Source organism: Empidonax traillii, unplaced genomic scaffold, assembly GCF_003031625.1.
Source record: "Empidonax traillii isolate 1590-97213 ecotype Southwest subspecies unplaced genomic scaffold, ASM303162v1 scaffold69:size3087049, whole genome shotgun sequence".
Taxonomy (NCBI): Eukaryota; Metazoa; Chordata; class Aves; order Passeriformes; family Tyrannidae; genus Empidonax; species Empidonax traillii.
Genome location: NW_020955262.1, coordinates 1,406,343 through 1,432,839, shown reverse-complemented (window position 1 = coordinate 1,432,839; position 26,497 = coordinate 1,406,343). Strand labels below are relative to the sequence as shown.

Genomic DNA, 26,497 nt, shown 5'->3' with positions numbered 1-26,497 from the left:
GTATAACTTGCTTACGATTCAGCCTTCACAGTTAATGAGATGCAAGGGAGTGCATAAAATACTATCCCATTGAGAAAGTGAATATTCCAAATATGGACTTTAACATAAAGTGTGAACAGAGATGGACTGAAATGATGTTCCCCCATATGTTAAATAAGGTAATGAACTTATGACATAAATGAATGTGGAATGGTGTAACAGGTGTGCCTACAACTCTGAATACAAACCAGACAATGAGTGATGCTGACAGAGAAGGCTTAAAATTTATGCAAGGCCCTTTGGATGTTAGCAGTAGTTATAATAAATACTAAAATACAGAAGAGCTGAACTGAATATTGAATCTCTTTGCTACAGCTAATTACAGGCTCAGGAGGAAGACAAACATCACGATTCTCCTTGTAATAGTCTGGCTACTTCAAGCCAAATAAATAAAGAATGAGATGCTTGGGGGGAGAAAATGTAAACCACGCTTTCCTGCTTGAAGTACAACATTGTAAGAAATAGTATTTTCTTGACTAAAAAATTAGTATAAGACTGTTACCTACCTTAAGTTCTCTAAAAAAGATGCTACTCCTAGCCCACTCAACAATGGAGAAGAGGGTTTGATCAGCCATTTTACACATAAGCCCAAATGTGTTGAGCTTCTCGTGTTTGCTTCTGTTGGCTTGCTCTTGCTGCAGATATGCCATGATTTTAGCTTGGACTTGCGGCTCATCTGGTTCACATTTCAGGAGTTCCAATATCAGATGTGGAATACTTGCTGGTGAGCTTGTTTGATAACCATCCATGTATGAGTAGCCCATTATTGACTCTGGTGAACTAGTGTAAGGGTCAGGGTACTCGGACTTGATAGCGCGGCTTGGAAAATGGCCATAGGTTTGGTAGCCTTGCAAACTGCCGTGGGGTGGCATTGTCATACTAATTGGAGAGGTTACAAAGGGACTTCTGTCATAGTCTGTGGGAGGCAAGGCAGTATGGTTCAGAGGTAGGCCTTTGGAGGCTGAATGGATGTTCTGGATTGCAGAGGATATTGTCAGGTCAGTCGGCATTGCTTGGATCACCTGAGTCATGGCTTCCAGTTTAAGTCCATTTGCTCGGATAAGAGCTTTCTTCTGCTGCTTCAGTGCCCTGTCTCTCTTGTACATTGGTCCAAACTTGTTTCGACCGCCACGCATTCGGTCAGCTCGCACAGCTGCCGGGGGAGAGGAGGAAGTAAATCAGAATTAAATCTTGGAATAGACATTCTGTAGCGAAACATACACTAGAAAAGAGCAGAAATGTAAAAATATAACTTCTCTCTTTTTTTCCCCAAATTCAAAGTTGCACTTTTATTCCTAAGGAAAAAGATTTATTTTGACTTAACAAGTGTCACTTTTTTCTAGTAACTTAAATGTCACATGCATATATTACTAAAAAGGAGGACTTCTCTGTATATTGATTAGGACAGAGGGACAAACACAATGGATGGCTGCAGGAATTTCACACCTGCTATGGGATCATGTGGAAATCTCAGTGTACATTTGGTTTTATGTCAAGCTACTATGTCATTAAGAACAAGGGCTGATGTCCAGAATGTGTCTGAGATGTATTCATATTGTCTCATTATAATCATTCCATTACTGCCTTCCACTGCAGCAAAACATCTGAAATGTAAATTGTGAAACATTCAGTAGTCATGAAGGTGAACACATTTCTCTTGGCAAAAAGGAAATATTTCCTTCTGATGATTCTGTTCAGGTTGATGTAAAACTCGGGCACTTCTAGTTAGCTGAGCAGCTCTACTGAAATGTTTAGCTGCAGTTGGAATGTGCAGAGAGAAAGCTGTCAGCTTGCTGCCTTCCACATGGAAGGTGGAAGTGAAACAGAAACTATTGACACCATTCTGATTTACAATGTCTCTGGAATTAGGAATAATTAAAACAAATCCTACTCAACAGCTGCCTTGGGATTCATACTGGTGGTCTCTGTCACAGCAGTGTCTGTCACCACGGTATGTATGTACTGGACTAGTGAGCAAGGAGCTTTCACCAAGCCCACCTTGCCCAACAGCAATTAGATTGAAAGAGGAACTTCTGACAGCCTGGTGACATGTTGAGACTGCTGAGATTGCTGGAGGTTAAGTTCTTGAGCTTTTTATCTTAGGGATTAGTAGGACATTAAACATTTATTATGAATGCTAGATATGCATAATACTGTACCCTATCATAAGGACTGTAACATTTAATGATTTTTTTTTTTTTGTCCATGGTTGTTTACGAACTAGACTTGTAAGGCCACATATATATGACTGTCAGGGAAATACACACGTAAATGTCACAAATATTTACTATTATAGAAGCATGTGCTCTTCCAGTTTTCTAAACAAAAAAAAAGAAGTTGCATGGATGTGTGGATAAGGAAACTAAAGTACATTTTCTACAGTATCTTTAAAAGTACAGGCACTTTGCTTGAATTTGTAGTACAAGTGATGCTTCTAATATTGCTGTTGACTTTGAACAAAGTGCAAGAAATTAATGATATCACTGCTAAAGGGAATTAATTTTAAATCTGTATACATAGTATCCTCCCAGGTATTCTGCAAGTGAAAACTGAGAAAATTGGATTAGCAAGTGCTTTTGTATAACTCCTACTTAAATTTAAGGTGAACTGTGTGTAATCACAAAAGACAAATTCTGGTCTTGTATCACTGTCAGCAAGTGAGAGGAGTTAAAAGTAGGAGCAGATAAATGTATTTTATCCTTATCTTTAATGTTAACAATTACAAAAGGATTTAACACGTCCTATTATTGTACTATTTGAATTTGGAAACACATGCAGTGATTCAAGATGTTTAGTGCAGTGTGTCAGTGCTAGCTCAGTCTTGTGGGCAAATAGAACAGTACTGAATCAACTAAACTGCAGGAGGCTGATTTTTCTGTTTATCTTCAGTTATATCAACAGCTTTCCTTTGCCAGAGTCAGGTGACTGGGTCTTATCCTTTACGGTTCCTTTCGTGGTTTACGGTTTCCCTCCTTTGGCCTGATTTTTCCTGGTTAAGCATCTAGGGTGAATGTCATTTCAGTACAGTTGTAACAATAAGGAATGCAGGAGCTTGTCCTTGGTCAAGGAAAAATGTCATCTGCTGTGAAATCTGAATTTCAGTATTTTATATATCAAAGTTAGAATGAACTATGTACGATGCACAAATTCAAGTTGACATTTCTGCATTCGGTTACCTCAAAGGGTATTGTACACTTCTCATTATTCTCTGTAGATGAGAAAGCGAAATGAAGTCAGGAAATGTACTTCAAAATGCCTTATTCTCTTTCAATTGCAATAGCCTCGCAGGTGTAGCATTACAAAAATATAGGACACAACTTTAGAGATTATTTGGTTCCTTAATCTCAAAGGCAAGTCTGTGTGAGAAAAAACCCTTATTTTATCTGTTTCTTTGTTTTCTGCCTTATTGTCAGAAGAATGTATGTTAAAAACCCCATCAACTCTAGATAAAATACAAATAAAATCAGATCACTCTCCATAGTAACAAATAATTTTTTTTTATAATCCGGACACTTCTTATGTATTTTATGTTTAATTTAAAGTAAGCCTTTTAAGAAAGCTGCAAAACTACTGTATCTAGCTCCATTAATTCGCAAACTTTAAACCCCTGAAATATCAAACTATATGAAATGTATATGAAAAAATGGATCACAGTTCCTAGTGATGTACCATTTACTCATTAGATTTTTTTATAAAGCAACAATTTCACTGAGCATACAAAGTAACATTTTATTATAATTTCAAACCCATAAATATGTAACTTTTAAAATATAAAATAGAATGTAGCAACATCTAATCCTATAATTTTATAGTATAGTTGAAGATATCAGCAAGACTATAGCTCTTACCTTCCAGTTTCATTCCAACACTTAGACATTTTTGAAATCGACAGTAAGGGCATCGTTTTCGCTGTGTTTTGTCAATCTGGCAATTCTGATTTTCTATACATGTGTACCTTTTGTTATTCTGGACTGTTCGCTTAAAGAATCCCTGTATGACAGATACAAAAATTAGCCTGTTTTGCTTGAATATTGTGTTTCAGTATTTTATTTTATGGAAATCACTGTAACATAATTTTCAGATCCATTCAACGACTTACAAAGTAACACAGTTTATTTTAAATGAGTGATCTGAACCCAGACTCCAGAGAAGGTTTTCTTGTCATAGTGCTATGTTTTACTGGCTCATGTCAAAGATTGGTAAGGCTGTAGCCTTCTGTGCCTCTGACACTGGTGGCAGAAAATAGCGACACTGATCAGCTCCTTTTGTACTCTTCAATCATAGCAGAATTACTAAAGTCTTTCTTTTAAAGTAGTTTTACGTGAAGAAAGTAGGGACACTGTTGCAAAGATAACAGAAGTACAGAATACCTCTGGCTACTGTACATCCCAGTGGAGCATGCCAGAGGCATAGTAAGTGCTTGTTGTTCACTTCTCATTGATTGTTTTTTAGTGAAAATATAATGGGCTAAATTCATTTTTTCATGCAACTGAATGTTAAATTGCATTGTTCTGGCAAAGGATTTTTCTTTACAGTGCACTACTTAAGTAACTGTAAAATATTTTAAAAATTTTACACTAAAACCTTATAGTATAATATAGTATAATAAAACAGTGCTGATATATTCATTTTTCCATATGATAGGTTGCATTTACTAATATTTTATTTTATTTTATTTTCAAAATTAATGAATCATCTAACCAAATAATTGGTTACTTGACTTTGCGTGTCAGGTGAGCTCTGACCATTCTACTTTGCATGAAAAAAATGCATAGTCATTACAGTCACAGAAAAATATACATTACAATATAGAAGGATGAAAGAAAAATCTTAAGAAAGCTGCATTAGATTTTGCAAAGCTGATCTGTACTGAGGATAATTTTCTTACTTTATCCTCCAAGAAAATAAATACTCTGAATGGATATAAATCAACTACAACCAGTATTTAGGACAGTTAGGAATGAAAGTTCTTCTGGAACTACATGACAACAGCAAAATACTTAAAAGCAACAACAAAACTACAATGCAAACCAGTCCAAGTTGTTTCCATTTGTGCAAATATCTCTCTCAAAGATCTCTCTCAAAGAGACTTTTAAATCCTAAAGCTTTTTGGTGGTTAATTTTTTTGTGAGCGTAATAAGAAACATATCAGGAACAACATATGTTTTCTTTAATTATCTTTTTGTCTGCTTATATTTGAAACATTATTTGCTGTACTTGTGTTTATATGGAGTAATTAGTACAGAACCTTGCAGCTTTCACAGGTGAGAAGTCCGTAATGGTACCCAGACACTTTGTCTCCACAGACTGGACACAGTTCCTCAAGGTCTTCATCATAAGAGTAATTCACCATTTTAAACTGAGACACTGGGGAAAGGAAAAATAGCACATTCAATTAGAATTTAAGTTACTAACTTAAATTTTCTTCAACTGTTCTCAGCTAGAGAGAAAGCTCACTTAAGTACACCATTGAAAATAGGGGGGAAAAAAACTTTTTATTTTTAAAAACAACTTGCATGGAGACATGCAACTTTTCATCATCATCAAATCTGCATGGTACTTAGCAAGCGTAGCAAGAACCATCAGCTTCTAAGTTTTATGTTCTAAATATCTATATTTATAGAGTGCCCTTAACCTAGTGCTTACTTTGTGGAATCACAAACATAAAGAATTTAAATCCAAAAATTATCAGGGGCAAGGTTTAAAAAAGCAGAAAGAAAAGACTGTCACTTGCATATTTAAAGCAATTCGTTTCCTTTGAAGTTTTCTTTCAACATCAGCCTGCAAATATTTACCTAGACAAAACCTGTATCTCACAGACCTAGCACTTTTGCACCGCGTGAAACCCAAGTCAGATGCTTGCAAAACCAGCTCAAAACCAGCTCCGCGCCCCCCTAAACCCGTCGTCTCGGGGTGCCCGCCACTCCTCCGAGCCAGCTCGCCCTCGCACCCTGCCCGCGCCGCTGGGTGAGCGCTGCGTGCCCGCAGCCCCCCAGCTGTCACGGCCCGCGTGAGAGACAGGGAGAGTCACTTTTTAGCTGTCCGCGAGTCGGCAGAGACACAGCGCACCGGCACCGCCATCCTCGGGGGATGCGGTCAGGTCTGCCCGGCCCGCAGACTCGGCATCCCCCGCTGCCGGGGCTTGGGCGTGAAACCTGCGCGCCGGGACCGCCTGAAGTTTCTGCCGCTCGGGGAAAAGGCGGGGAGGAGCCGTCAGGAGGGGACGGGACCTAAAACATGCAGAATGAAGGCAGGGAGCGCGGTCACTCGAGCCGGGCCCCCTCCGCCTCCAAGGAGCCCTGGTCAGCCGCTCTGGTTATTCCCAAAATGAAACCCTTCCACTCGATGCGGGGCCGGTTTCCTTTCCCCTCCCTGCTGCTAAACCTCCGACCTCGTCGGCAAGCACCGTAGCAGCGGGGGACTCCTGAGCAAGGCGAGAGGCGCTGGGCATCGCCGCCGCACTGCTTAGGATGTCGCCTTTTCGTCTTTAACCCTGCGGCTGCCACAGTTCAGGGGCACTGGAGCGCTCAGACTCCGCCCGAAGCCCCCGGACCGGGCGCCCGGCTGGGGGCGCGGGCGCTGCGCGGATTGGGAATTAGACCGAGATCCTCTGCATCTGCAGCAGGGCGAGGCAGTGGCCGATGGGCCGTCTGCACCCCAGGCTGCGGCCGGCCAGGTGCTTGACGGTTCCCCGGCCGCGGTTACACCTTCAGACCAGGGCCCTTCCGTCGCCTCGGCCCTCGTGCCCCGACCCCCAGTGCCCGCTCGAGCAGCCCTGCAAGCTGGTCCGCGAAGGCAGGGGCTCTGCGAGGCGCGGAGCGGGCGGCACCGGAGGAGCTCGCAAGCAACAGCCACAAACTTTTTTGGCAGGACGAAGGAGCGCTTTGCCGAGGGAAACCCGAGCGTTCGCGGAGGGGGAGCGCCATGCCTCTCCCCCCTTACCTTGCATGTTTTCCGGCATCTGCCCCTGTTCCCCATTCGACCGGGCGAGTCCCAGGGCCTCCGTTTCCACTTTGGGCAGCATGACAAGGCGGCTGCGGGCCGGTCTGGGAGCTCCGTGTCCGTCCGCGACAACAGCACCTGGACACGGCAGCACAGATTTAGCTGGAGCAAGGGGAGCTCGGCGGCCGCTGCCTCTTCCCCCTCTTCCGCCTCTCCCCTCCCTCTGCTCCACGCCAGCCCTTGCCCAGCCGGAGCGGGAGCACCGAGCGGCCCTGGCCTCCGGGAAGCGCCGCCGGGTGCCCGCGGCTAGCGGAGCCACGGAGCGGTAGTCGGGCTGCAGGCGGCGGGGGGCGGAGAAGAGATGAGGAGAAGGAGGAAGACCGGGGTGCCGTGGAGGAAGGAGGAACCCCGGGAGCCCGCAGCAGCTCCGCCCGGGGCTCAGCACGGCGGCAGCCCGGCGCCCCGATCCATGCGGAGCGGCACAGTGCACAGGAGCGCTCTGCCGCCGCTGGTGCTGCTGGACAGGGTTCCCACCCCCGTCCCCTTCCTCCCTCCTCCTCCTCCTCCTCCTCCTCCTCCCCCGCTTCCCCCCGGTACAAGTGCGGAGGTGCAGAGTCGGGACCTCCAGCCCCGGGCCCACGGGGAGGCGCTCCCGGGGGCTGCGGGGCGCGGGGTCTCCGGCGAAGGGGGGCCCCGACACCGCCCTGACAGCCAATAAGGCAGAGGCGGGATGAGCAACACCCCCCGCGCACACACACGCACCGCACACACACTGGCCCAGCGCAGTCACCCGCCGCTGGTTAAACGGAGCTGCGGTGTGAGGACCTGGGCTGCTGCTGCCCCTCCTCGTCCCAGCGGAGCCCGACGGGCCACCAGCCCCGCCGAGCCGGGCTACGCCTACTCTCCCTTCCGCGGCCGTGCCTCCTTGCCGGCGGGCAGCCACACTCAAGCTCCCTTGGGGCCGGGGGGCAATGCCCCCGCCCAGTCAGCGGCGGCTGCGGACACCCCGGCCCTCGCCTTCCCTCGGGGCGGGCGGGGGTACACAGCAGAAATCCCAGCCCTTGCGGCCACGTTGCCGGCGGCGCAGCCCTAGGGTTTGACACAAGCGGGCGGGAGCCGCGTTGGAGCTCGCTGTACCTATTTAGGCTTTTTAGGTCTCCCTCCTCTAAACTTCTTGCGAAATCTGTCGGTGCCGGTAGCATCGTTTGCACAAAAGCCAGTGCCCTGGCAGAGCCGTCGCTCCCTTCCCCGGCTCACAGTGCAGCAAGTGGCACTGTTTTCCAAACTGTCCCAAAGAAGTCGTTTCTCGCACGCAGCGGTGAGAGCCGGGCGGCCCCGCGGCGCGGCGTGGTGGGGGAGCCCGGAGGGCGACGGGGTGCCTACCGCCCGGCGAGTGGGGCCGGGACTCTGCCCGCCCCCGTTGCCCTTCCCACCCCTTCCTCACCGGGAGGGTCCGGGAGGCTCCTCGCAGTTCCCACTGCGGCGCATAGGTTTGGTGGTGTGGGATGAGCGATATTTGCGCCTTGGTAAGCATCTGAGCTCCCCATCCGAGAGCTCGGCTGCCCGTACTCCTCTGACTCTTTAATCTCCGTTGTGTATATTAAGAGCTGAAAATATTTAGCGGTGAAAATTGTTTCCGATGGGAAGTGGGGCGCGGAACTGTCTCCAGCGCAGAGTATGGCATTTCCCATCGACTAGGAGAGAGATTGTTAAAACTGGTCGTTGTTGTAACTTATTAGATAGTGGTGGTGATCGCAGGGTGAACCTGCAGTGGGACAAGTGCACCACATGCAGAGAGTGGACTCGGCTGTGCTCTTAACTTTTTGCATCCAGTAGCTGGGAGACCCTTGCTAATTCAGCGCAGATCCCGAGCCAACCCAACACCAGCAACAGCGGAGTACAGCCCAGAGCGCAGAGGGGTTCGGACCTCTCGGACTCCTTCCATTCTCACCTTTCCCATTCCCCCTTGAGCGGGAGTGCGAGCGGCTGGACTATATCAACACCTTATACCTCAAGTTATAATTTCACAGTTTAACAAGTCGTCTGCGAATATGTTTTAGGACAGCAGTAGGGCGAGCTGCGGGGGAAAACAGCTCGATGATTAGGATGGGGTGGCTGAAAACCATCTCGAGGGAATGCCCGCGTTTCTAGGCAGAAGTAACTCGGACTGAGACTCTGTTTCAGCCTCCAGATACATTAGTTGCAAACAACCCTGTCTCGCAGGCGTCGCCGTGTAGCATCGCCCAGCGCTGAGCGGGGCGGCTCAACATTGACGGCATCCAGAGCGGCGCCGCTCGGGCACCCGCCCCGGGGGCTGCGGGTCGGGGGTCTCCGCGGCGCGGCGGGGCCGCAGCCCTCCGGCCTTCCGAGCCTGTAGCCGGGCCGCCTGGGCCCGACGGGCGGCCAGAGCGCTCCCGGGGGCGGCTCGCAGAGGAGCGACGGCTCCTCGCAGCCCTTCCCGGAGGAAAAGTGTTGTCAGAGCACAGCTCCGGACGCATCTACAGCAGACCGCCAGGACACCCCCGGACCTGGGTACTGCAGCCCGCTGGGCTCCACTGGGGAAGCCGGTCCCCTCCCTCCCGCTCCCTGCCGGGTGGGTCACGCCGCTTGGCGACACCCCGACGGAGATCTCCGTGATGCCATTCTCGTTACCGCTGCTCCGGGGAAGGCATCCCCGTTAGGGGGAAAAGCCGGCGAAGGAAATCCCGCGTCCGGACAGAGCAGGCGAAACCAGCCCGAGCGCAGCCGGGGCCAGGCCCCCGCGGGCAGCGCGGCCAAGTGTCTCCGCCAGCGGGTGGCCTGGGCCGGGTTGGCTTTCCCTGGACAACACTCCCCCGAGGATATGGCCCTAGCACTGGTGCCCGGGCTTTTCGCTCCTACTCGTGGGCTTAATGTCATTCCGCCAGGGAAAGGTTTGGAGAGATTTCTAACTGTGCATCGCAAAGTCACTCTGCGAGCTGTCGCTATGGATGAAAATACTTTGGAGTGGTTATTACACATCCACATTTCTCCGAAGTAACAGTTTAGGGCAGTACATATTAAAAATGATACCTGGTCCCTTGTGGCTACATTTAATTTAACATGGAGTTCTAGCTCTCACGATTGCCTTGAGCAACCTTAATTACCCTTTCTTCTAATATCTTCTCCATTCCTTACTAAGTTCTCCAAACTTTTTTTTTTTTTTTTTTTTTAATGCGATTTCTCTCCTGAGTTTGCCTGCCTTGTTCTGACTTTGCCTGAAGGTCTTGATTGACGCGTGTAATTATAATTATAAAAGATGATGGCTCGGGGAGCCTCCAGCAGCCTTGATTAGTATAAGGAGCAAGACCTGGAATATTTTATACTTCCCCATCTAAATGTATGTACATTTACATTAAAAAAACCCCACTGTCTAATTTTAAATAGTCTGAAGCTTCTTCCACCTCTCTCTTTTCAAGGCAGAGGGTTCTGTGTGATGATACTTCTGGGCAAGCTCCGATTTCTTACAGCTTCCAAGAGTCCACAGAACCTGAGCAAATTTCCAAGTCTTTTTCCCTGAACAGAGAAATTTCCAACTTGGAAGGTCTACTTGATGAGAAACGAACAGCATGCTCCCTTCGAGCTTTGTGTCGGGAAGTGTCCCGGAGACGGTTTGATTTATCTTCTCAGCAAACTAGCGAAAGTGAACGTTTGAGGGTGGGGGTGGTAAATGTTCAAGACAAACTTCGCAGAAGCAAATGAAACAAATAAACAAACTTCTTCTGGGAAGTCTAAATCCGATCAAAAAGACTTAAATGGAAGTATTAAAGGGGAGAAACCCGCATCATGTCCCACTTTCTCTCCCGCTGAACATTCCCGTTTGGCCGCCAGCTCAGAGCTTCTGTGAGCCATCCTTCAGTGAAAGCTGTGATTTCAGCCAGGCTCGAGGAGGGAGTCAGCGCCACGCAGCCTGTTCCTGGCGCAGCCACAGAGCCTCGGGCACAGGCTGGCACGGCCACGGGCACGCAGCGGTGCGGCCGCGGCACAGACGGGCGCGGCCCAGGAAGTGCCCCGGAGGAGGCAGCGTGCGGCAGACACGGGATCCCTCTGCAGCCGGCAAAGTTCATAACGCCAGGTTGCTGCTCCACCTCACACACCTCTCACACCCAGCGTTACGAGACTGTTTACATCAGGAAAAGCGTTTTCAGTACAGGTTCTGCTCTATTTCTCTTCTCTTCTCTTCTCTTCTCTTCTCTTCTCTTCTCTTCTCTTCTCTTCTCTTCTCTTCTCTTCTCTTCTCTTCTCTTCTCTTCTCTTCTCTTCTCTTCTCTTCTCTTCGCTTCTCTTCTCTTCTCTTTTCTCTTCTTTTTCCTCTCTCTTCCTCCCCTCTTCCTCTCCTCTTCCTCTTCCCCTTCCTCTCCTCCCCTCGTCCCTCGTCCCTCTTCTCCCTTTCATCTCATCTTTCCCCCCTCCACTCCTTGTCACAATCAGATCCCCTCTAGAGTGCAAAGGGGAGAGTACCTCGAAACCGGTTTCCTCTCATCATTTTGCCGAGGCAATACTGCACTGAATTCCTAGGGATTCATTAAATGGGGGTTGCTACTGCCTCCAACTCAGGCTTTTGAAAACAAACTGTCCTGTCTAGAGAACTGAAAAAAACAAACCAACCAAAAAACACAACAACAACAACAACAACACCAAAAAAAACCCCTGAACAAAAATCCCTAACCAACAAAACCAGTCCACCTGAAACACAAAAATAAACTTTCCTCCCCTACTTTTTTTTTTGTTTTGATCCACTGTCAGCGAAACAGAGTGGGTGCTTCAGGCTGAAATACTTTAGTAGTAAAACGCACGCCACAGAGGATTTTTTTCCTCTGCCTTTTTTTCCTGCAGCTAATCATTCACTGTTGCCTTACGGAGATGTCGTCCCTCTCTGGTCCGACATAAAGAGTCATTTCCAAACAGTCAATTATTGACCGAGAAGCTATTTTTCAAGCCCAGCCAAGCTCGTGCTGCCCGCCGGAATGCGCTGTTGCCTGATGAACACCTGGCAGCAGCGTGATGACACTGGACTCGGAGTGAGGAGCGAGCAGGGCCAAGTGGGTGGTAAAGCATCGCTGCGATTGCCTTTCTTTTATTGCTAAGTGAGTCATCAGTGAGGTGTCGGAACACTTCATCGCGTCCCGCCGCCGTCGGCTCCGTCCCGCCGGCTCGGGCCCTCCGTGTCCCCGCCGCGTCCCCGCCGTGTCCCCGCCGTGTCCCCGCCGTGTCCCCGCCGCATCGCCCGGCTCGGGGCGCGCTCCCCCCGCAGGGCCGCCCGCCCGAAGGTGGCACGAGTGGGCAGGGACGACCGGGCAGTGCCTGCTGCGAGGCGGCTTCCCCAAAGGAGATCCTGCCGATCTAACTGGAGCGCGTGGAAGAGCTAAGGCATCCCCGTGCACCCTTGGGGAGGCGGTGAGCCGTGCCCAGAGCCGGCGGGAGGGCTTCCCTGCTTCGATCCCATCAGCAGCGAACTGCGGTCTGTTCCGCGCCACACTTAAACATCCACTTTTGCAAGCAGGAATTCTGGTAGATTTTTTTTTTTCCCTGCCATAAATTACATGAGTTCCGTGGGGAAAACGCCTTCTAGTTCCTCATTGCCTGGACCTGTTGCCGCTTACGGCGCGACGGGGAAACGCGCTCGCCCTGATCGCTCCTGTCTGCTGCGGGGCTGGCGGCTTCCCCCCTAACCGGAGGCGAGGAGGTGAATCCATCAGCAGGGGCCCCTCTCCCAGAAGCGAGCCGCTGCCCGGCGCGGTGCCCCGCGGAGCTGCCGGCGGGGGCGGCCGCGGGGCCAGGTCCCGACGGACGCCCCGGACCATCCCGACGCTCCCCTCCGCCGCCGCCATCCCCCTGCCCCTTCCCAGCATTGATAATTACTTTTCTGACGAGGGTCTTTTGTTCCCGCGTTCTGCCCCTTTGGAGCCGAGCGTGGAACCTCTAATTAAAAAGCTAGAGCTTGGTCTGGAAATAGAACTCCAAATATATTTGTATATACAGCAAGGCTCCTGTCAGGACTGAGTGCCCGTCTCTGTATCATAAGAGATAATTGATTTCTATCCTGCACAGACAGGCTTAAAAATGAAATTTCTTTTGCTGAGGCAACTGACCTTGATCTGCTGGTAGAAAAAAAAAAGATGTTTCAGGTCTGCTTCTTTCCTCCACCTCTCCCCACCTCATGTTTCAAAGCTTGGAAAACTTAATTTAAAAATAATTTAATAGCTGATCTTTATAAGGAAAAAAGTTTGAGCTCATCTATATCTATACATCTTTACACATAAGTGTAAAATCATAAAACAAACCACGAGAAGATAAACCAGACATAGTTTACACTGAGGAATCTTGATAAGGATTTTGTACATATGCATGTTTGTTCATTGTACATAAGAATGTATTAATATATATTATTATATATAAGGTTGCATATCTAAGCAATAATGTACTCCTGTAATATGTGAGTAAACTCTAGACGTTAATAATAACTGGCATGAGAAGTTTTAAAGGCTTTCCCTACAATACAGCCCAACAGAACTCCTGCTGCAGACAACTCTTCCCTTTCACTCTATATAAGTTTGAGAGCTGTCCTTTAAATTACCCCCATGGACAAGTGGCTGGAGGCATTTTGTCAGTATTGGAGGTTTCCCTCTGGAGACCACGAGCATAAACATTGCTACTTTGCCTCATGTATTTTGGTATTTAAAATCAGACTAATTGGAAAAAAATCGGATGTAAATGTAAGTACTGTCCCTTTTGTAGAGAGCTCATTTGCAGTCTAACCACAGGAAAGTGGGAAGAAATTCATAAAAGTAAAGAATAATAGCCAAAGTTCACTGGTATACAAAAAAAATAACCTACAGCATATCTTTCAGTCCTCACACAGCCCAAACTGTTCGCTTCTGTGGAAGCTTTGCCAGCATAAATGCTGGCCAAAATCCTAATCCAGACTTTTAAAGACAGTATTTGGTGTCTTTAATCATATGAAAATACTGCTGCTACTACTACTACTAAATATAAAAACAAGCTTGCCAAACTCAGGAGTCCTAATTATAATACTGTTAACTGCCTGAGGACATACATTAAAATAAGATGGCAGTAAGTATTCTACAAGCTGAAAATTTTCACAGCTGGAAACCACAAGTAGATTATTTTTCTTCGTATATAACCATTTTTCTAGTTAATTAAACAGTTATTTCTGTTAAATAATCATAGCTAATGCTTATAAAAATTGCATAGTGTCCCTGATGACACTAAGACAAGAGGCTAATTAGAGGAAAAATAAAACTAGTCAAGTATCTTTGTATTGCCTCAGAATCTAGTAGTAGAAAAAAAAATCATGGCACTTCCATAAAAATGTTTACAAGTCCACATGGTGTGCATGATCTGGAAGATAGGATGTACTATTAAGATTTTGTGAATTCTAGCTGCCTGTTTGACCATATGACTGTAAACCTAAAAGCAAGTGTCAACAACTGGTGATGCCCACTCACACTCCAGCTTCAGGCTGATTCTGTTTGCTCTTCGAGGGAGAGATCAACTGCTGTTTCTATCAGAGGAGTTGGATTTGCATTCATGGGAGCGGGATGAGGCCCTCCTTGCTGGGAAGAAGCTAAGTCGCTCTTGCTGTGACATGTCACTGGTTTATAAGAAAAACTAACTTATCCCAAGATGGGTGAATGCACTGAGTGCATTCTGCAAAGCAGATGCTCCCTGGCAACTCTCAGTCTCTGTGGTGGGAAGCAGCACGTGTCCCTGGCTGGAGGGGCTGGTGGGGTGAGGGCTGCAGAGGCTGTGGCAGTCCTCACAAGCCCACCCGCTCTGCTTTGGTTAGAAGAGAAAAGCTGAGGGAGATGCTGGGAGGGACTGGACAAAAGTGAAAAGCCAAGGACAGGATTTACTCTTAAGAGCACTTGACCCTGCTGCTGATTGTACTTATACTCTGGGAGGACAGCTCTATCTCCTAAAGAACTGCTCTCCAGTGCAAATAAGAACAGAATCCAGCTCTGTCCTATTTGGTTCCCCCACCTCCAAGCAGAGGCCCGCAGGGTGGTGCTGGTTACATTTAACCCTTGCAGGTACACAGTGATCAGTTTAGAAGGCTGAGTTAGATGCACTTTTCAGGGATGCCACCACAGGCTCTGGCTGAGCAGTGCCATGCAAGGGCAGAATCCTGCCCTTGACTCAGAGCACACAGGACTCTGGAGAGTTTCAGAAGATTTAGACCTGCTTTTTCTGGGCCATGCTTTGTGAATCTGTCCTGGTGTATTTGTGACACAGCTCACATATAAGTGCATACTGGAGGTATGGTGACAAGAGTCTCTGCTACTCCACCAGTCTGTTTCTCATATCAACATGATTTGGGGAACGCAGACCTGCCAGTCTTTTGGAAATCATGAAAACGACAGTTTATTGGTCCAGATATCACAGATAAGCATCTTATTTTCCTTTCTCCTTGGGTTGTGTTCTTTCAGCCTTATCTCAGTGACCACTCTTTGGTTACATGAGTTGTATAATTATTTTACTATCCCATACTGAAGGCTCAGGAGGGGGAACCAGAAGGTCCCTCCCTGGCAGCCAGAAAGAGCAACAGTTAGAGCAAGGCCCAGGAAAGCAAGGGCCAGCAGGGAAGCTGGACTTGCCTCCTTTTCCATGTGTTTCTGGGGGCAGAGCTGTGCAGAGGAGCACCCCACACCTGTAGAGAAGCACCAGAAGGGCTTTGGCTTTGAATTCCTGGCTTTGCTGGGATCATCCCTCCTGGCCCAGGTATGATCTGACATGTCACAGTCATGTCCAACAGCCCAGGAATGTCCTGTGCCCTCTGTTTGTTGTAAATGGAATACCCTGACAATACTGCCAGAGGGCCAGAGAGACCACAAGACTTCCTCTAAAGACAGGCACCAGGAACCCATCCCAGAATGGGGCTGCCACCAGGCACAGCTGTCTAGGAAGTAGGTAGTCATGAGCCTGGTGGTGTGATCCATGGGGCATTAGTTCTCCAGTCATACATTTGCAGCCTAGTAAATCTTGGTACAGTGTTGGGCACAGTTCTTGTGCAGGAGGTTTAGAGCAGTTGAAGAAGGTGCCCTGGGGGTCAGCTGCTTGCAACACAGCTGGGTCCGAGGTCAGGTGGGAGCCCTTTCCAGGGAGAAGCAGCAGCTCCACCCAGAAGATAAAGATCAGCTCTCTTTGAGGCTGTTTCCTGCAGCTGTTGCTGCACTCTCCTTCCCCGCAGTTCCTAAACCTCCCTTGATGGCAAGGTGCCCATATCACACCCAGCATCAGGGCGAGCTCCTCTCCTGCCGTGTGATGACGCACTCTGGGGCAGGAGGAGGTAGAGCGTGCCCTGGTTCTGCATGAGGGCCAAAGATCCCTTCTTTCACCCTTGCCAGGAACTGCTGTGCTGAGGCACAACCTTGCAGAACCCTGGGCTGTGGAACCTGCAGTGCTGCTGGGCTGGCTCGTGAAGCACCTTCTGCTCTGTGAAGGAAACTTTGCCTTGGTAAGCCTTCTCCAGCCCTGTCTGGCCCCAGTCCTGACCTGGGCACAGGCTGGTGGGGCAGGGGATGCTCTTGCCCTGTCAAAGGGAAGACACCTCACTCGGTGTGTGTGTTGAGAGCCAGAATGGCCTGAGATAGGGAATGTGAAGAGAAGGTAAGGGAGCTGGTGGGCAGATGCACAAGGCTGGGGCTTGGGCACATCCCGCATAGCCTGGGACAGCCCAGGGCAGCTGGCTGTGCAATGCCCCTTGTGCCTGCAAGCCAGAGAAACCCATGCCTGATGGCTTCCTGAAGGGGAGTGGGTGCTGTTTCCATATGCTACTGAAAGTATTCACTTATTTGCTGCTCTGAAGTCTTAACTGGCTTTTATTATCCAGCCTACCCCCACTGAGTCATGATATATCTTCATTTTTAGCTATAAAAAAGAATCTGCATTTGACAGAAACTACAGTACTACAGAAAAGACACAAAAACATTCCTGAGGTTTTCTTCAACAAGAATAATCAGGCCAGAAGCATTTTAAATCTAATTTATGCAAATGTTTATACATGCACACACACAATTTCACAGTTATTATCAATGGTAATAGATAAAGATACTGGTAATTATCTGATTACATATTTGATAATGGCACTGTCTCTAGTGAAAATTGTTATTCAATGAATCATCATCTGTTTTCTTACATTTTTACACTGAATTGTAAAAATTCTATCTTGCATAAATACACGTACAAATTACCCAGTTTTGACTTGTCCTATTGTAGTGATTTTTCCAGTTTGGACAGCCCCAAATCTAACATATTTATGCAGAGTCTTCAAAACAGTTGGAAAACTGTTACTTACCAACTGATGTAAGTCCATGCTTTATAGATTCCTGTATGATGGCTGTGTGGGAACCAGAAGACATTATTAGGTGTAAATATACCGTACCCTTGGGTACAAGGTGTACAGCATTGAGTGCAGAAGAGGTGCAGCCTGTAAACTTTTCTGGCCTTGAGACCCAGGCTATAATAGCCTTCAGTGAAAGTCGGCGTGATGAACAACAACAAAAAAAATTATCCAAGAATTCAGAAAGTAACAAGCATGTCTTTGAGTGGACTCTGTACTTTTTCCAGCATTAGTGACCTGCTGTAAACCATGTATCCCATTTCATGATAGTCTCTAATCAGAAGAATTGGAACTTGTGATAGGTTTGGCATCATCACGTGATTTTGTACAGCTTGATAAGAGACCCTGTTATAAAGTGACAGCAAAAGAGATAAGAACTGTTGGCAGATAATGGCAGAGAAATGATTAACCCAGAGTGGAGAGGTGCTATGAAGCCCAGAGAGTGGAAGGTTGTAAAGTTGTGGGGTCATAAGATCATACTGAGTGGATGAAAAGCCATACCAACACAAGTGTAATGACTATAAACTCAGACTTGTGACCTGTCTTCTTGATGTCATCACCTCTTTGCACAGTGGACAGCAAGCATGGTTGTTTTGGCTTCTGTAAACATTCTTTGGATGGCAAAACAATCAAGCATTAATTCCTTAAGGGAGGCTTCTGAATGCTCTGGGGATTCTACGCTCTGACTAACAGCACTAGCAAATCTCTGCTAATGGTTTGTCAGACAAAACCATTTTATTGCCCCAGTCCTCAGGCTGGAGCCTAGCTCCAGGTTGTAGCCATTTAGTTAAAAGCATACACTGCTTTCTCACTAAAGAGCCTTCCAGCGTGGTTAAACATTGATATCCCGGGATTATGATACGTGGACAGTATTGCGCTCACCCCTAGGGCTGGGAGGTTCAACACCTACTCACAGCATGTCGAATGGCTGTCAAGTGTTTTCATTTAAACAATTTTTACAAAGGTGTGCAGCTGTGCAGATAACTGGGTGATCTTTCAGCTCAGCTGTGAGTGGATCATGTTCTGCTTTCACTCCCAGCAGAGGAAAGGCAGGGACACGTCGGCTCCCAGGGTGACGCTGTGCTACATTCACAGCAGCCTGAGTGCACTGCAGTGCCACCGACAGCCTTTGCAGCTCTAGCCCAGTAGATTAAGCCTGCATACACTTTGTGAGATCAGACTCAAGCCTGAATAATCAGATGGTATTTGATATTTCAAGTCTCTTGAAAAATAGAGTGAAGCTATTCCACTGTGGGCTAGATCTGAAGCCTCTTGAAGTCAGTGGGAGTTTTTTCTCTTTAAATTTGCAGAGGGCTGTAAAGCAGCACATGCTTTTTTATATACTTTGTCGTGATGGTTAGACTTTGGTGATACAGTGGCAGACAGGTTAGTTCATGCTTAAACTGAACTGCTTTTCTCAGCTAGGATGAGAGCTTCTGAGTGGGTCTGAAAATGGGGTTGATGTGGCAAACCATGCAGTGATTGGGCCTTACAGCCAGGAAGCCTGAATTATCACTTGTTCTGTGCAGTACTGCCCTCCCCTAGAGCCTCTGGTAGTAAGGATGACAGGCTGTAGAGGGAAGGCCTGATTTTCCAAATTCTTATCTCCATATTTATTAAAGGAAAAAACTAATTTACAGATCTGGTTAAAAAGGTACTATGACTTTTTTTTCAGGGTTGCTGATATTTTTTATCTCTTTAGACTGAGTGAAATCTGGAAGCCAGCTTTTACAACAGATTTCATACAAACCTAAATAATTGGACTCGGTGTCTATTTTAAGTCATTTGGTCACTGAATAGATTTTCTGTACTATTCATAAAAAATTAAGAGAAACATTTATTCCATCAGAAAAAGTATGTCTTTGGGGAGTGGGGATAAAAAAATGAGAAATGCTGCAAATGATACTGTGGTTAGAAACTTTGCACCATGTCATCAGAGACATTGCTGGAGCACTGTTGGCCCATCTTCAAGAGTCTCTATAAAGGAATCTGCCGTATGTGGGGGGAGAGAGATATTAAATCATAGGAAATATAAAGAAACTTCATGCCTTTGGCTTCTAACACTGTAATTCCTTTCCTTTTTTTGCATCAGTATCAAATGTCAGGGTCACTGAAAAATTTTCTGTTTTTCCCTTTCTGATACTTTGTCTCCACGTATAGAGGAATGTATGCCAGGTGCACAGCCAGACAGGCTTTCTTTGCCTTTCTTTATACCTAGTCCAGTAGGGGAAAAGAAACTCATAGGGAAACTCTAGGAAAACCTATATCAGCTTATGATCCAGCAGCTTGATGTATTTAGCAGTGATACATTTGGACCCCAACTGAAACAAATATATAAGGGTATGAGGTGTAATGAGGCGTCCGAATTGTGCCACTGAAGAGAAGTACCTGAGTTTATGGCTGGATGCTTTGCTTGACCAGGAATTTTGAACTGCAGCTTTTCATGTGTAAGTCCCTGGTAAGGCAGCCACTGACCTCACTCAGAACAGCTTTTCCTGTGGTTGAAGCATTATAGACTCATTTGGTATCTCTGTGTTTTTCGGTGCTGCTCCTCCCCTGCCTTCCCCCCCCCCCACTGTCCCCTGTTTTCATCCTGGATAGGTGAGACAAGGCTTTTGAAAGGTAATTTCGTTATTTTCAACATGCTTTTCTCTCTCAGGTCTTTCAGGAAGATAATTAACTGATAAACCTTTAGTGTCTTTTTTTGTTTAGCCAGTTCTTGTATGATGAAATTGTCCCTTGTTTGTCCCTTGAGCAAATGTCCCTCAAAGAAATTGTACCTGATTTCAAAAGCTTGGCAACAATCCCTCCCTTGACTCTTGCACATCAAATTATTTTGCAACCGTTTACCACAATAATGGAGTTTGAAGGAGTTTCTTCTCCCATGGGCATTTCCACAAGTGCCATTTCATTTGGGCATGTAAGGATATTAAGAAACAAGCTCTGAAAATGGACTGATTAATAGTAACCTTTTCAAAGAATTTTCATCCCTGACTTGTATATCTCGGTGCAAATTTAGTGACGTCAGTCACAATTTTGTAACTGTCCTGTGATATTTTGGATATCTGTATTCAGCCTGTTCCTTGCCATCTTTCTATGCCATCGCAAGGTATTGTCATTGTCATTATCTGCAGACCTCAGAAAAGGTACGTCTTCAGCACAGCACGTATCAAATGAGGGGCGGGATCCTCATTCTCTGAAAGTTCAGGCCAAATGTGGCATTGATCCTGGCATGGTTCCTCCCAGGCATGAGCTGTCTGCTCCTGAGAGCAGTCCAGTTGGTTTCAGCTGGAGGTTTGCTTAGGTGGAAAGAGATTTGCAAACTCTGTTCTTTGATCTAGAAATAACTCTTTAAAAACTTTTCTCCATTTCAGTTGTGCCAGTATTCCTCCTGATCTATCACAGACATTTAAAATTCTTTTGGATGCTTCAGTGTATTTTCTCCACCTTCATGAATTTTATATTATTTCACGTGTGCAAAACCAAGGCATTAAAATATAGTTTTATGTCTTTCCCCTAGTAGTTCTGTAAAGGAAATTAGGAGAATCTGATCTCTCTGGTGATCTTTACCTTTTGGTTTTTCAGTGAAGTAATTATTACAGTACTGAGATTGAAGGTCTCATTTATTGAGTGATTTCCTTCAGCTGATTCTCAGTTCCTCTTTGTTCTTATGGTATGACTTCCCTATTAAATGTCTTGTTGGTTTTGTTTTCTTACTTGTATATATTTTACAAATTATATTTATCACCTCAGTAGAATGCAATGGGATTAAAATACATTTCAGCACATGCTACTCCTTTACTTGGGATTTTCAGCATATTGAAATGGAACTCTGGTGAGCAGAAGCATAGTACCTTCTTCCTGGGTGTCAAAATATGAACTGTTTTACTTGATTACATTAATCAGAATATATTAGTCTCTCATGTTTCTGTTCTCTGGATTAATACAAGTTAATATAAATCATATTTGGAGATGACTAATGAATTGTAGGAATTACAACGTTGCTTCCTGTGACTTATCCTAAATAATTACTTACAAAAATTATTTCAGTGAATATTTCTCTTTGTAAATTAATGTCTAGGTGAGGAGGCAAACTCAGACATTTGTAAGCACTTTTTTTAGGTTAAATGAGCAGTCAAGTAACCTCCAGGACTACTTAGAAAGAAAACTCAGTCCTGTGCGAATGGGAACATACAGTTGTGGATCACAAAAGTCCTCTTTTAGCCTTAACTGAAGGATAGCATAAGCTTTAGTGGGACCCAGATTTAGTGCTAGCACTCTGCACTGAAGAAATAGAACTTTCATGGGGTGAGGAGAGCTATCTAGCAAAGTTTTATCTGCCTGTCTGTCTACTATGTAAGTAGCTTCAATTTTAATTTCTTGAACACCTCCTTTTCTTCACTAATCTACCTTACTGGCATACAAAGAGAAATGTTATTAAATAGTTATGGACCTTTCCAAAGCTTATCTAGGAGATATTTACTAGAAATAGGAGCAGAGTGTTTGACTTTGTGAGAAAAGAACAGATTTCTGTGAAACAGGCAGAGGGAAATTAATTCCACGTATGTATCAGTAACAGGTGTTGTGAACTCATCCATCATCTCACATAGCACTCGGGAGCATACAACAGTTTCTTCATAGAACAAGATTAATAAAACATCAGGAATTTATTACTTGGTAAGGAGGAGAGGCAAAAGAGGTGAGAAGGAGCCTTTAAGTGGATCTTAAGTGGAACTTAAAACCTTCTGAACTTGGTATCTGGATTATCTGTTCTTTTTCTAAGATCCATACATATGTGCAGGGATGACTGTTCCCATCCCCATCCTCCCAACCCAAAAACCTCCCAAAACCTTAGCTTGAGGCAGGATGGAAATACTGAGTCAAGAACTTCTATTCTGAAAGACCCTGGTGAGTTCTGATGAGTTTCTGATTAATTTCTACTCCTGAAGGAAGCTGCACGTGTGCTATGCCACGCATGGACTGGCTTTGCTTGAGACCACAGAGCAAATGCAAGCTGAATGCTAATGGGAGGTGAAAGACTGGCAAAAGAAAGCAGTTTTCAGAGTGGCATTTCATGTCTAAGCAGACGGGGTCTCCTTACTGAAACTCATTTATTGAACCAGGAATAGAAGGCAGGCTGGAGGCTGCTGAACTGTGGAGTTGTGTGTAACACACGCTCGATGGGCCACATTCCAGCTGGAGGGAGGAGAAATCAAGGCTTAGTGATCAAGTGGTAGGTCAGATCTGGTGCAGAGGAGCGCTCCCACTTCTTTCTATCTTCCCAGTCAGCAAGTGCAGAATTTGTTCCAAATTCCAAGTTGACTTTTGGGAAGGACACTGACAGGAGACAAAAGTGGGGTAAAGGCCTTTCAGAAATAAAGATTTCTGATCATTTTATTAATAACTGTGAGAAATGTAGCACCTGGCAGGAGAGATAAGTGGATTTTCCTAAGCTCTGTTAGAGGCAGGTAAATATTGTTCTGGTTTATGGCACTAATAATTAAACAGAACACTAGTCTTTCTCTTGGCAATTTAAAATTTAAGGTGGTTGGTTTCTGGAGGCATATGCCAAAATCTGAACAACAAAATCTACTATACCTATAAGCTTCATAATAAAAGGCTGTATATATTTTGTCCAATGGATATATTTCCAAAGTATATATCACTGAAGAAACACAGTTTTTTCATTGTCTTCCAAGTCATCTAGGCACCACTCTTGTTAAATATTGCAGGTCTTAAAAACAAGACCAAGTAGACTAAACATCTGAGAAATATTTAATTCCTTCAAGCACATGGTCTCCCTAATTCAGTTATATGAATAATAGATTAGTATAACATTAATTAATATTTTTATATCCTTTTATACAATGTGCCACAGGTTGTTAGAGGGTATACTCATTTCACGTGGTTAGATCGCAGTAAAAATATGCAGATGACCCTAGAATTCCCTGTATTTCTGGGGAAAGCAGTAGCACCTGGGACTTCTGAGGAGTCCTGACTTTCAGGACCAGCTGTAAATGAGACTGTTAATGCACTTGCAGTGGCATGCAAATCTTTAGTGCCTGTTCAGACATTCTGTTTGTGTAGTGCCTAGATCAAGTTCTTTGTCTCAGACTAGGGCTTCTGGGTACTTCTACCACACCAAGAAATATGAACAGATGTTCAGGTGCCCTTATTATCTGTAAACGCACATTATTCTCATCCTAAAATTGTTGCTCTCTTTCTTTCCTCTGGTCACCACTAGACTGCAATGCTTTTCAGCAGTCCAGACACAAGAGTGTACAGTTAAGATGGAGACCTGATCATGACCTCTGGAAAATGCTGTCCTACAAAGATATGTATACACAGTTAGAGGTCTTTAATAAATCAATAGTAGGATGATACAAAAGAGAAGCCTTGTCAGGGCCCCAGGTCGCTGACAGGCCTTAATGGCCCTAAGCAGTTTCACCTGGACCCCACCCACGTGCTCCCCTGGGCCAACTGCTCATTTAAGCCCCAGCTGGTAACAGACCCCTTCCTTGGGCTGTGCTGGATGGGAACCCATTCGCAAATTACTCTTTGGATTTTCTGGCTTGACTACAGACCTTGGCAGATTTTACAGCTTTCACCCAATGACCATTGGAGTGTTGGTAGGATTGGGCAATACTCTGCTTGGCTGGCTCCTCTGCTCCAGGACTGCGCTCCTCTGGTGAGTCTCCTACCCACTCTATGTTCGTGCTCCCTTAGCTCCCAGTTTGCCTCCTTGGGTGCAACTGGCCCTTGCAGCTTTTGTAGGTGTTTTTCTCATTCCTTCATGTGAGCTGGCAGTAAGTACTTCTGTGATGATGCCCAGGGACTTGCTGGTGTCTTGAATGTGCTTTTCAATTAGAATGTGGAGGTTTTTCAGAGAGCATTCTGATTGTGTTAGGGTTCTTCCTATGGACATGTGTTTTTTTTTTTAGTTTGCCTTTTTTTTTTTTTTTTTTCCTCTTCAATAAGAGGGGGAAGGATTTTGCTCGTATAGTTCCCAATGACGGCTGGTTAAGAAGACCACGCTCTTTCCCTTTGCTCATACCTGGACAGGACACTGCTGACCTTCACAAGATCTTGCTTATTAAAAGCTTGCACCAGTTCCAACCAGGTGGTTGCTGTGTGGATGCACAACCCTTACTAGTTGCTCACCAATGTCTCAAGAGTTGACAGAACACTTGATGAAGTGCAAGTTAGGGCCAGCACATGCGTAAAGTGCAGCTCAGGCATGCTTTTGAAAAACAATCCCTGTGCCTTGTTTTACCATTAACCAGCTGCCATGTTTGACACTCCTGCATCAGTTGATGGGGGATAATGGCTGAACAATAGCTATTGATTTTTCATTTCATATTAACGGCATGGCAAGTTCTGAATCTGATAGTGAGGGTAGGATGCTGGTGTAGACATTCCTGTTTGGTTGTGAAAGAAGTCTACTTGCCTATCCCAGGACCTTGCCTTGTATCTCAAGAAGCTGAATAGAATTCTCTCATGAAAGCATCAGAATTTCACAGACTGTAAAATATATACATGTTTGTGACGGTTTTCTGTCTTGGAGCAAATATCCGTAAAGCTTAAAATAAATAAATGTTTATCAATTATTTATCCAAAGCACACTGAGAGAAATGGCAAACACTGAATGACAGAAGAGGGATGGAATGGAGTGGAAGTTCTTTCTGACTCAAGATCAGTGTTCAGGCAAATAGAGATACTGACTTCATTTGGTGGAGATTTCAGCCAGCTCTATAGTTTTCTTTATTAAAAGAAATAATGACCTAGAATCCTTTTCGAACTTATCCTGGTCAAAACTGTTTTAGTCGAATTGCTATAGTATAAAATATTGAGAAGGGACAAGAACGGAGACTTTATTTTTTTGAAATTTTAGAAGTTTGGAAAATTTTTGTAGTTTTGTGACAGACTCTGGGATTTTGACTGGAAGTCAAGCAAAATGCTTCTACTGTAGTATCAGCAGACTTAAGAAACCAGCAGAATTCAAGTGAAATTGATGTAGCTTACAATGTTTCCAAAATGTGAATAAAAGCACATGTTGTTACTTCAAGCTCAAGCATTTTGATCTTTTGTTTCTTATTCTGTTGCTGTCTGATTATATTCCCCCTCCCCTTTGGCTTTAGATCTCTTTTCTTCTCTTTGCCTGGTCTTTCACTGTCTCTGTTTGTGGACAGATTTCCTCTGGCTGCTGCTTCTCATATATGTCTGAAATCTTATATTGGCACCTGCATTTAGAACCTTCTGAAATACAGATGTTCCTGGATTGGACCTTTTTATCTGCTTGTAGTAATAGCACTGTTCCTATTACTAGAAATTATTATATATAAACCAGAATACAGTAAGAATTCTATATGTAACACTAAAATAGCAGGAAAAACTAGTAGCCTAAGGCTGCACCCTTGCACTGGAAAAATTAGCATTCCTTTTAACCTTTCAATTTGTACTATATTTTTTTTCACCTCCTTTGATAATGTTTGCCTCAATTGCAGTACGGAATTTGATTCCCTGTGTTTTTTTCTCCTGGAAAATTGGAATCCTCAATAGTGTTTCAGTTCCTAAGTTCCTCTGATTACTCTGGATGCTGGGGGCTCTTGGGACCCCATTCCTGATCCAGCCTATGTGAAAGCAGGGAGCTTGCTTTGGGCAGGACAGTTTGTGAAGCTACAGCCTCAGGTGTTTTGCAAAAAGGTCCTGTCCTGTTTAAATAAACAGCAACAACCAACCAACCAAAAACCCCAAACAACACAGCAAATGCTAGAAAGCTTTGGGTCTGGGGATTTATTATAGATTCTTATGGGATTTGAAACTAATCCTGATCCTACTGCAAAAGGTCAAAAAGGCTTCATCTCGGACAACCATGTCAGTCTGTATAACTGCCTCATACATAGGAGGTAACTCTGATAACTTCAACAGTGAATACACACTTATCATGTCTGGAAGTAGTTCATTGGGCTGAGTTTCTATAAAAACAACTATGATTCTCAGTATCTTGCAGTTTGACCAACCTCTGTGAAATCTAACCATCCCAGAAGGAGCACATCTTTTCTTTTCTTTTCTTTTCTTTTCTTTTCTTTTCTTTTCTTTTCTTTTCTTTTCTTTTCTTTTCTTTTCTTTTCTTTT

At 45.2% G+C, this 26,497-nt stretch overlaps 1 protein-coding gene across 5 annotated transcripts in view; it reads right to left on the bottom strand.

Annotated features, from left to right (window-relative positions):
• Positions 1–17,636, bottom strand: part of NR5A2 (nuclear receptor subfamily 5 group A member 2) — an 86,497-nt gene extending 68,861 nt beyond the window's left edge. Inside the window, exons 1-5 of one of the 5 annotated variants that reach the window (XM_027880407.1) lie at positions 17,318–17,635; positions 6,982–7,119; positions 5,288–5,406; positions 3,888–4,029; positions 546–1,192 (exon numbers count right to left, since the gene is read on the bottom strand). In XM_027880407.1, the coding sequence (XP_027736208.1) occupies positions 546–1,192; positions 3,888–4,029; positions 5,288–5,406; positions 6,982–7,119; positions 17,318–17,381 (1,110 nt within the window). In that variant the 5' untranslated portion in view covers positions 17,382–17,635. Of the gene's footprint in view, positions 1–545; positions 1,193–3,887; positions 4,030–5,287; positions 5,407–6,981; positions 7,636–7,743; positions 7,841–8,238; positions 8,262–17,317 lie in introns of those variants that run through there. The other 4 variants (XM_027880409.1, XM_027880411.1, XM_027880410.1 and 1 more) reach the window with 4 other exon arrangements.
• Positions 17,637–26,497: the final 8,861 nt, after the last annotated feature.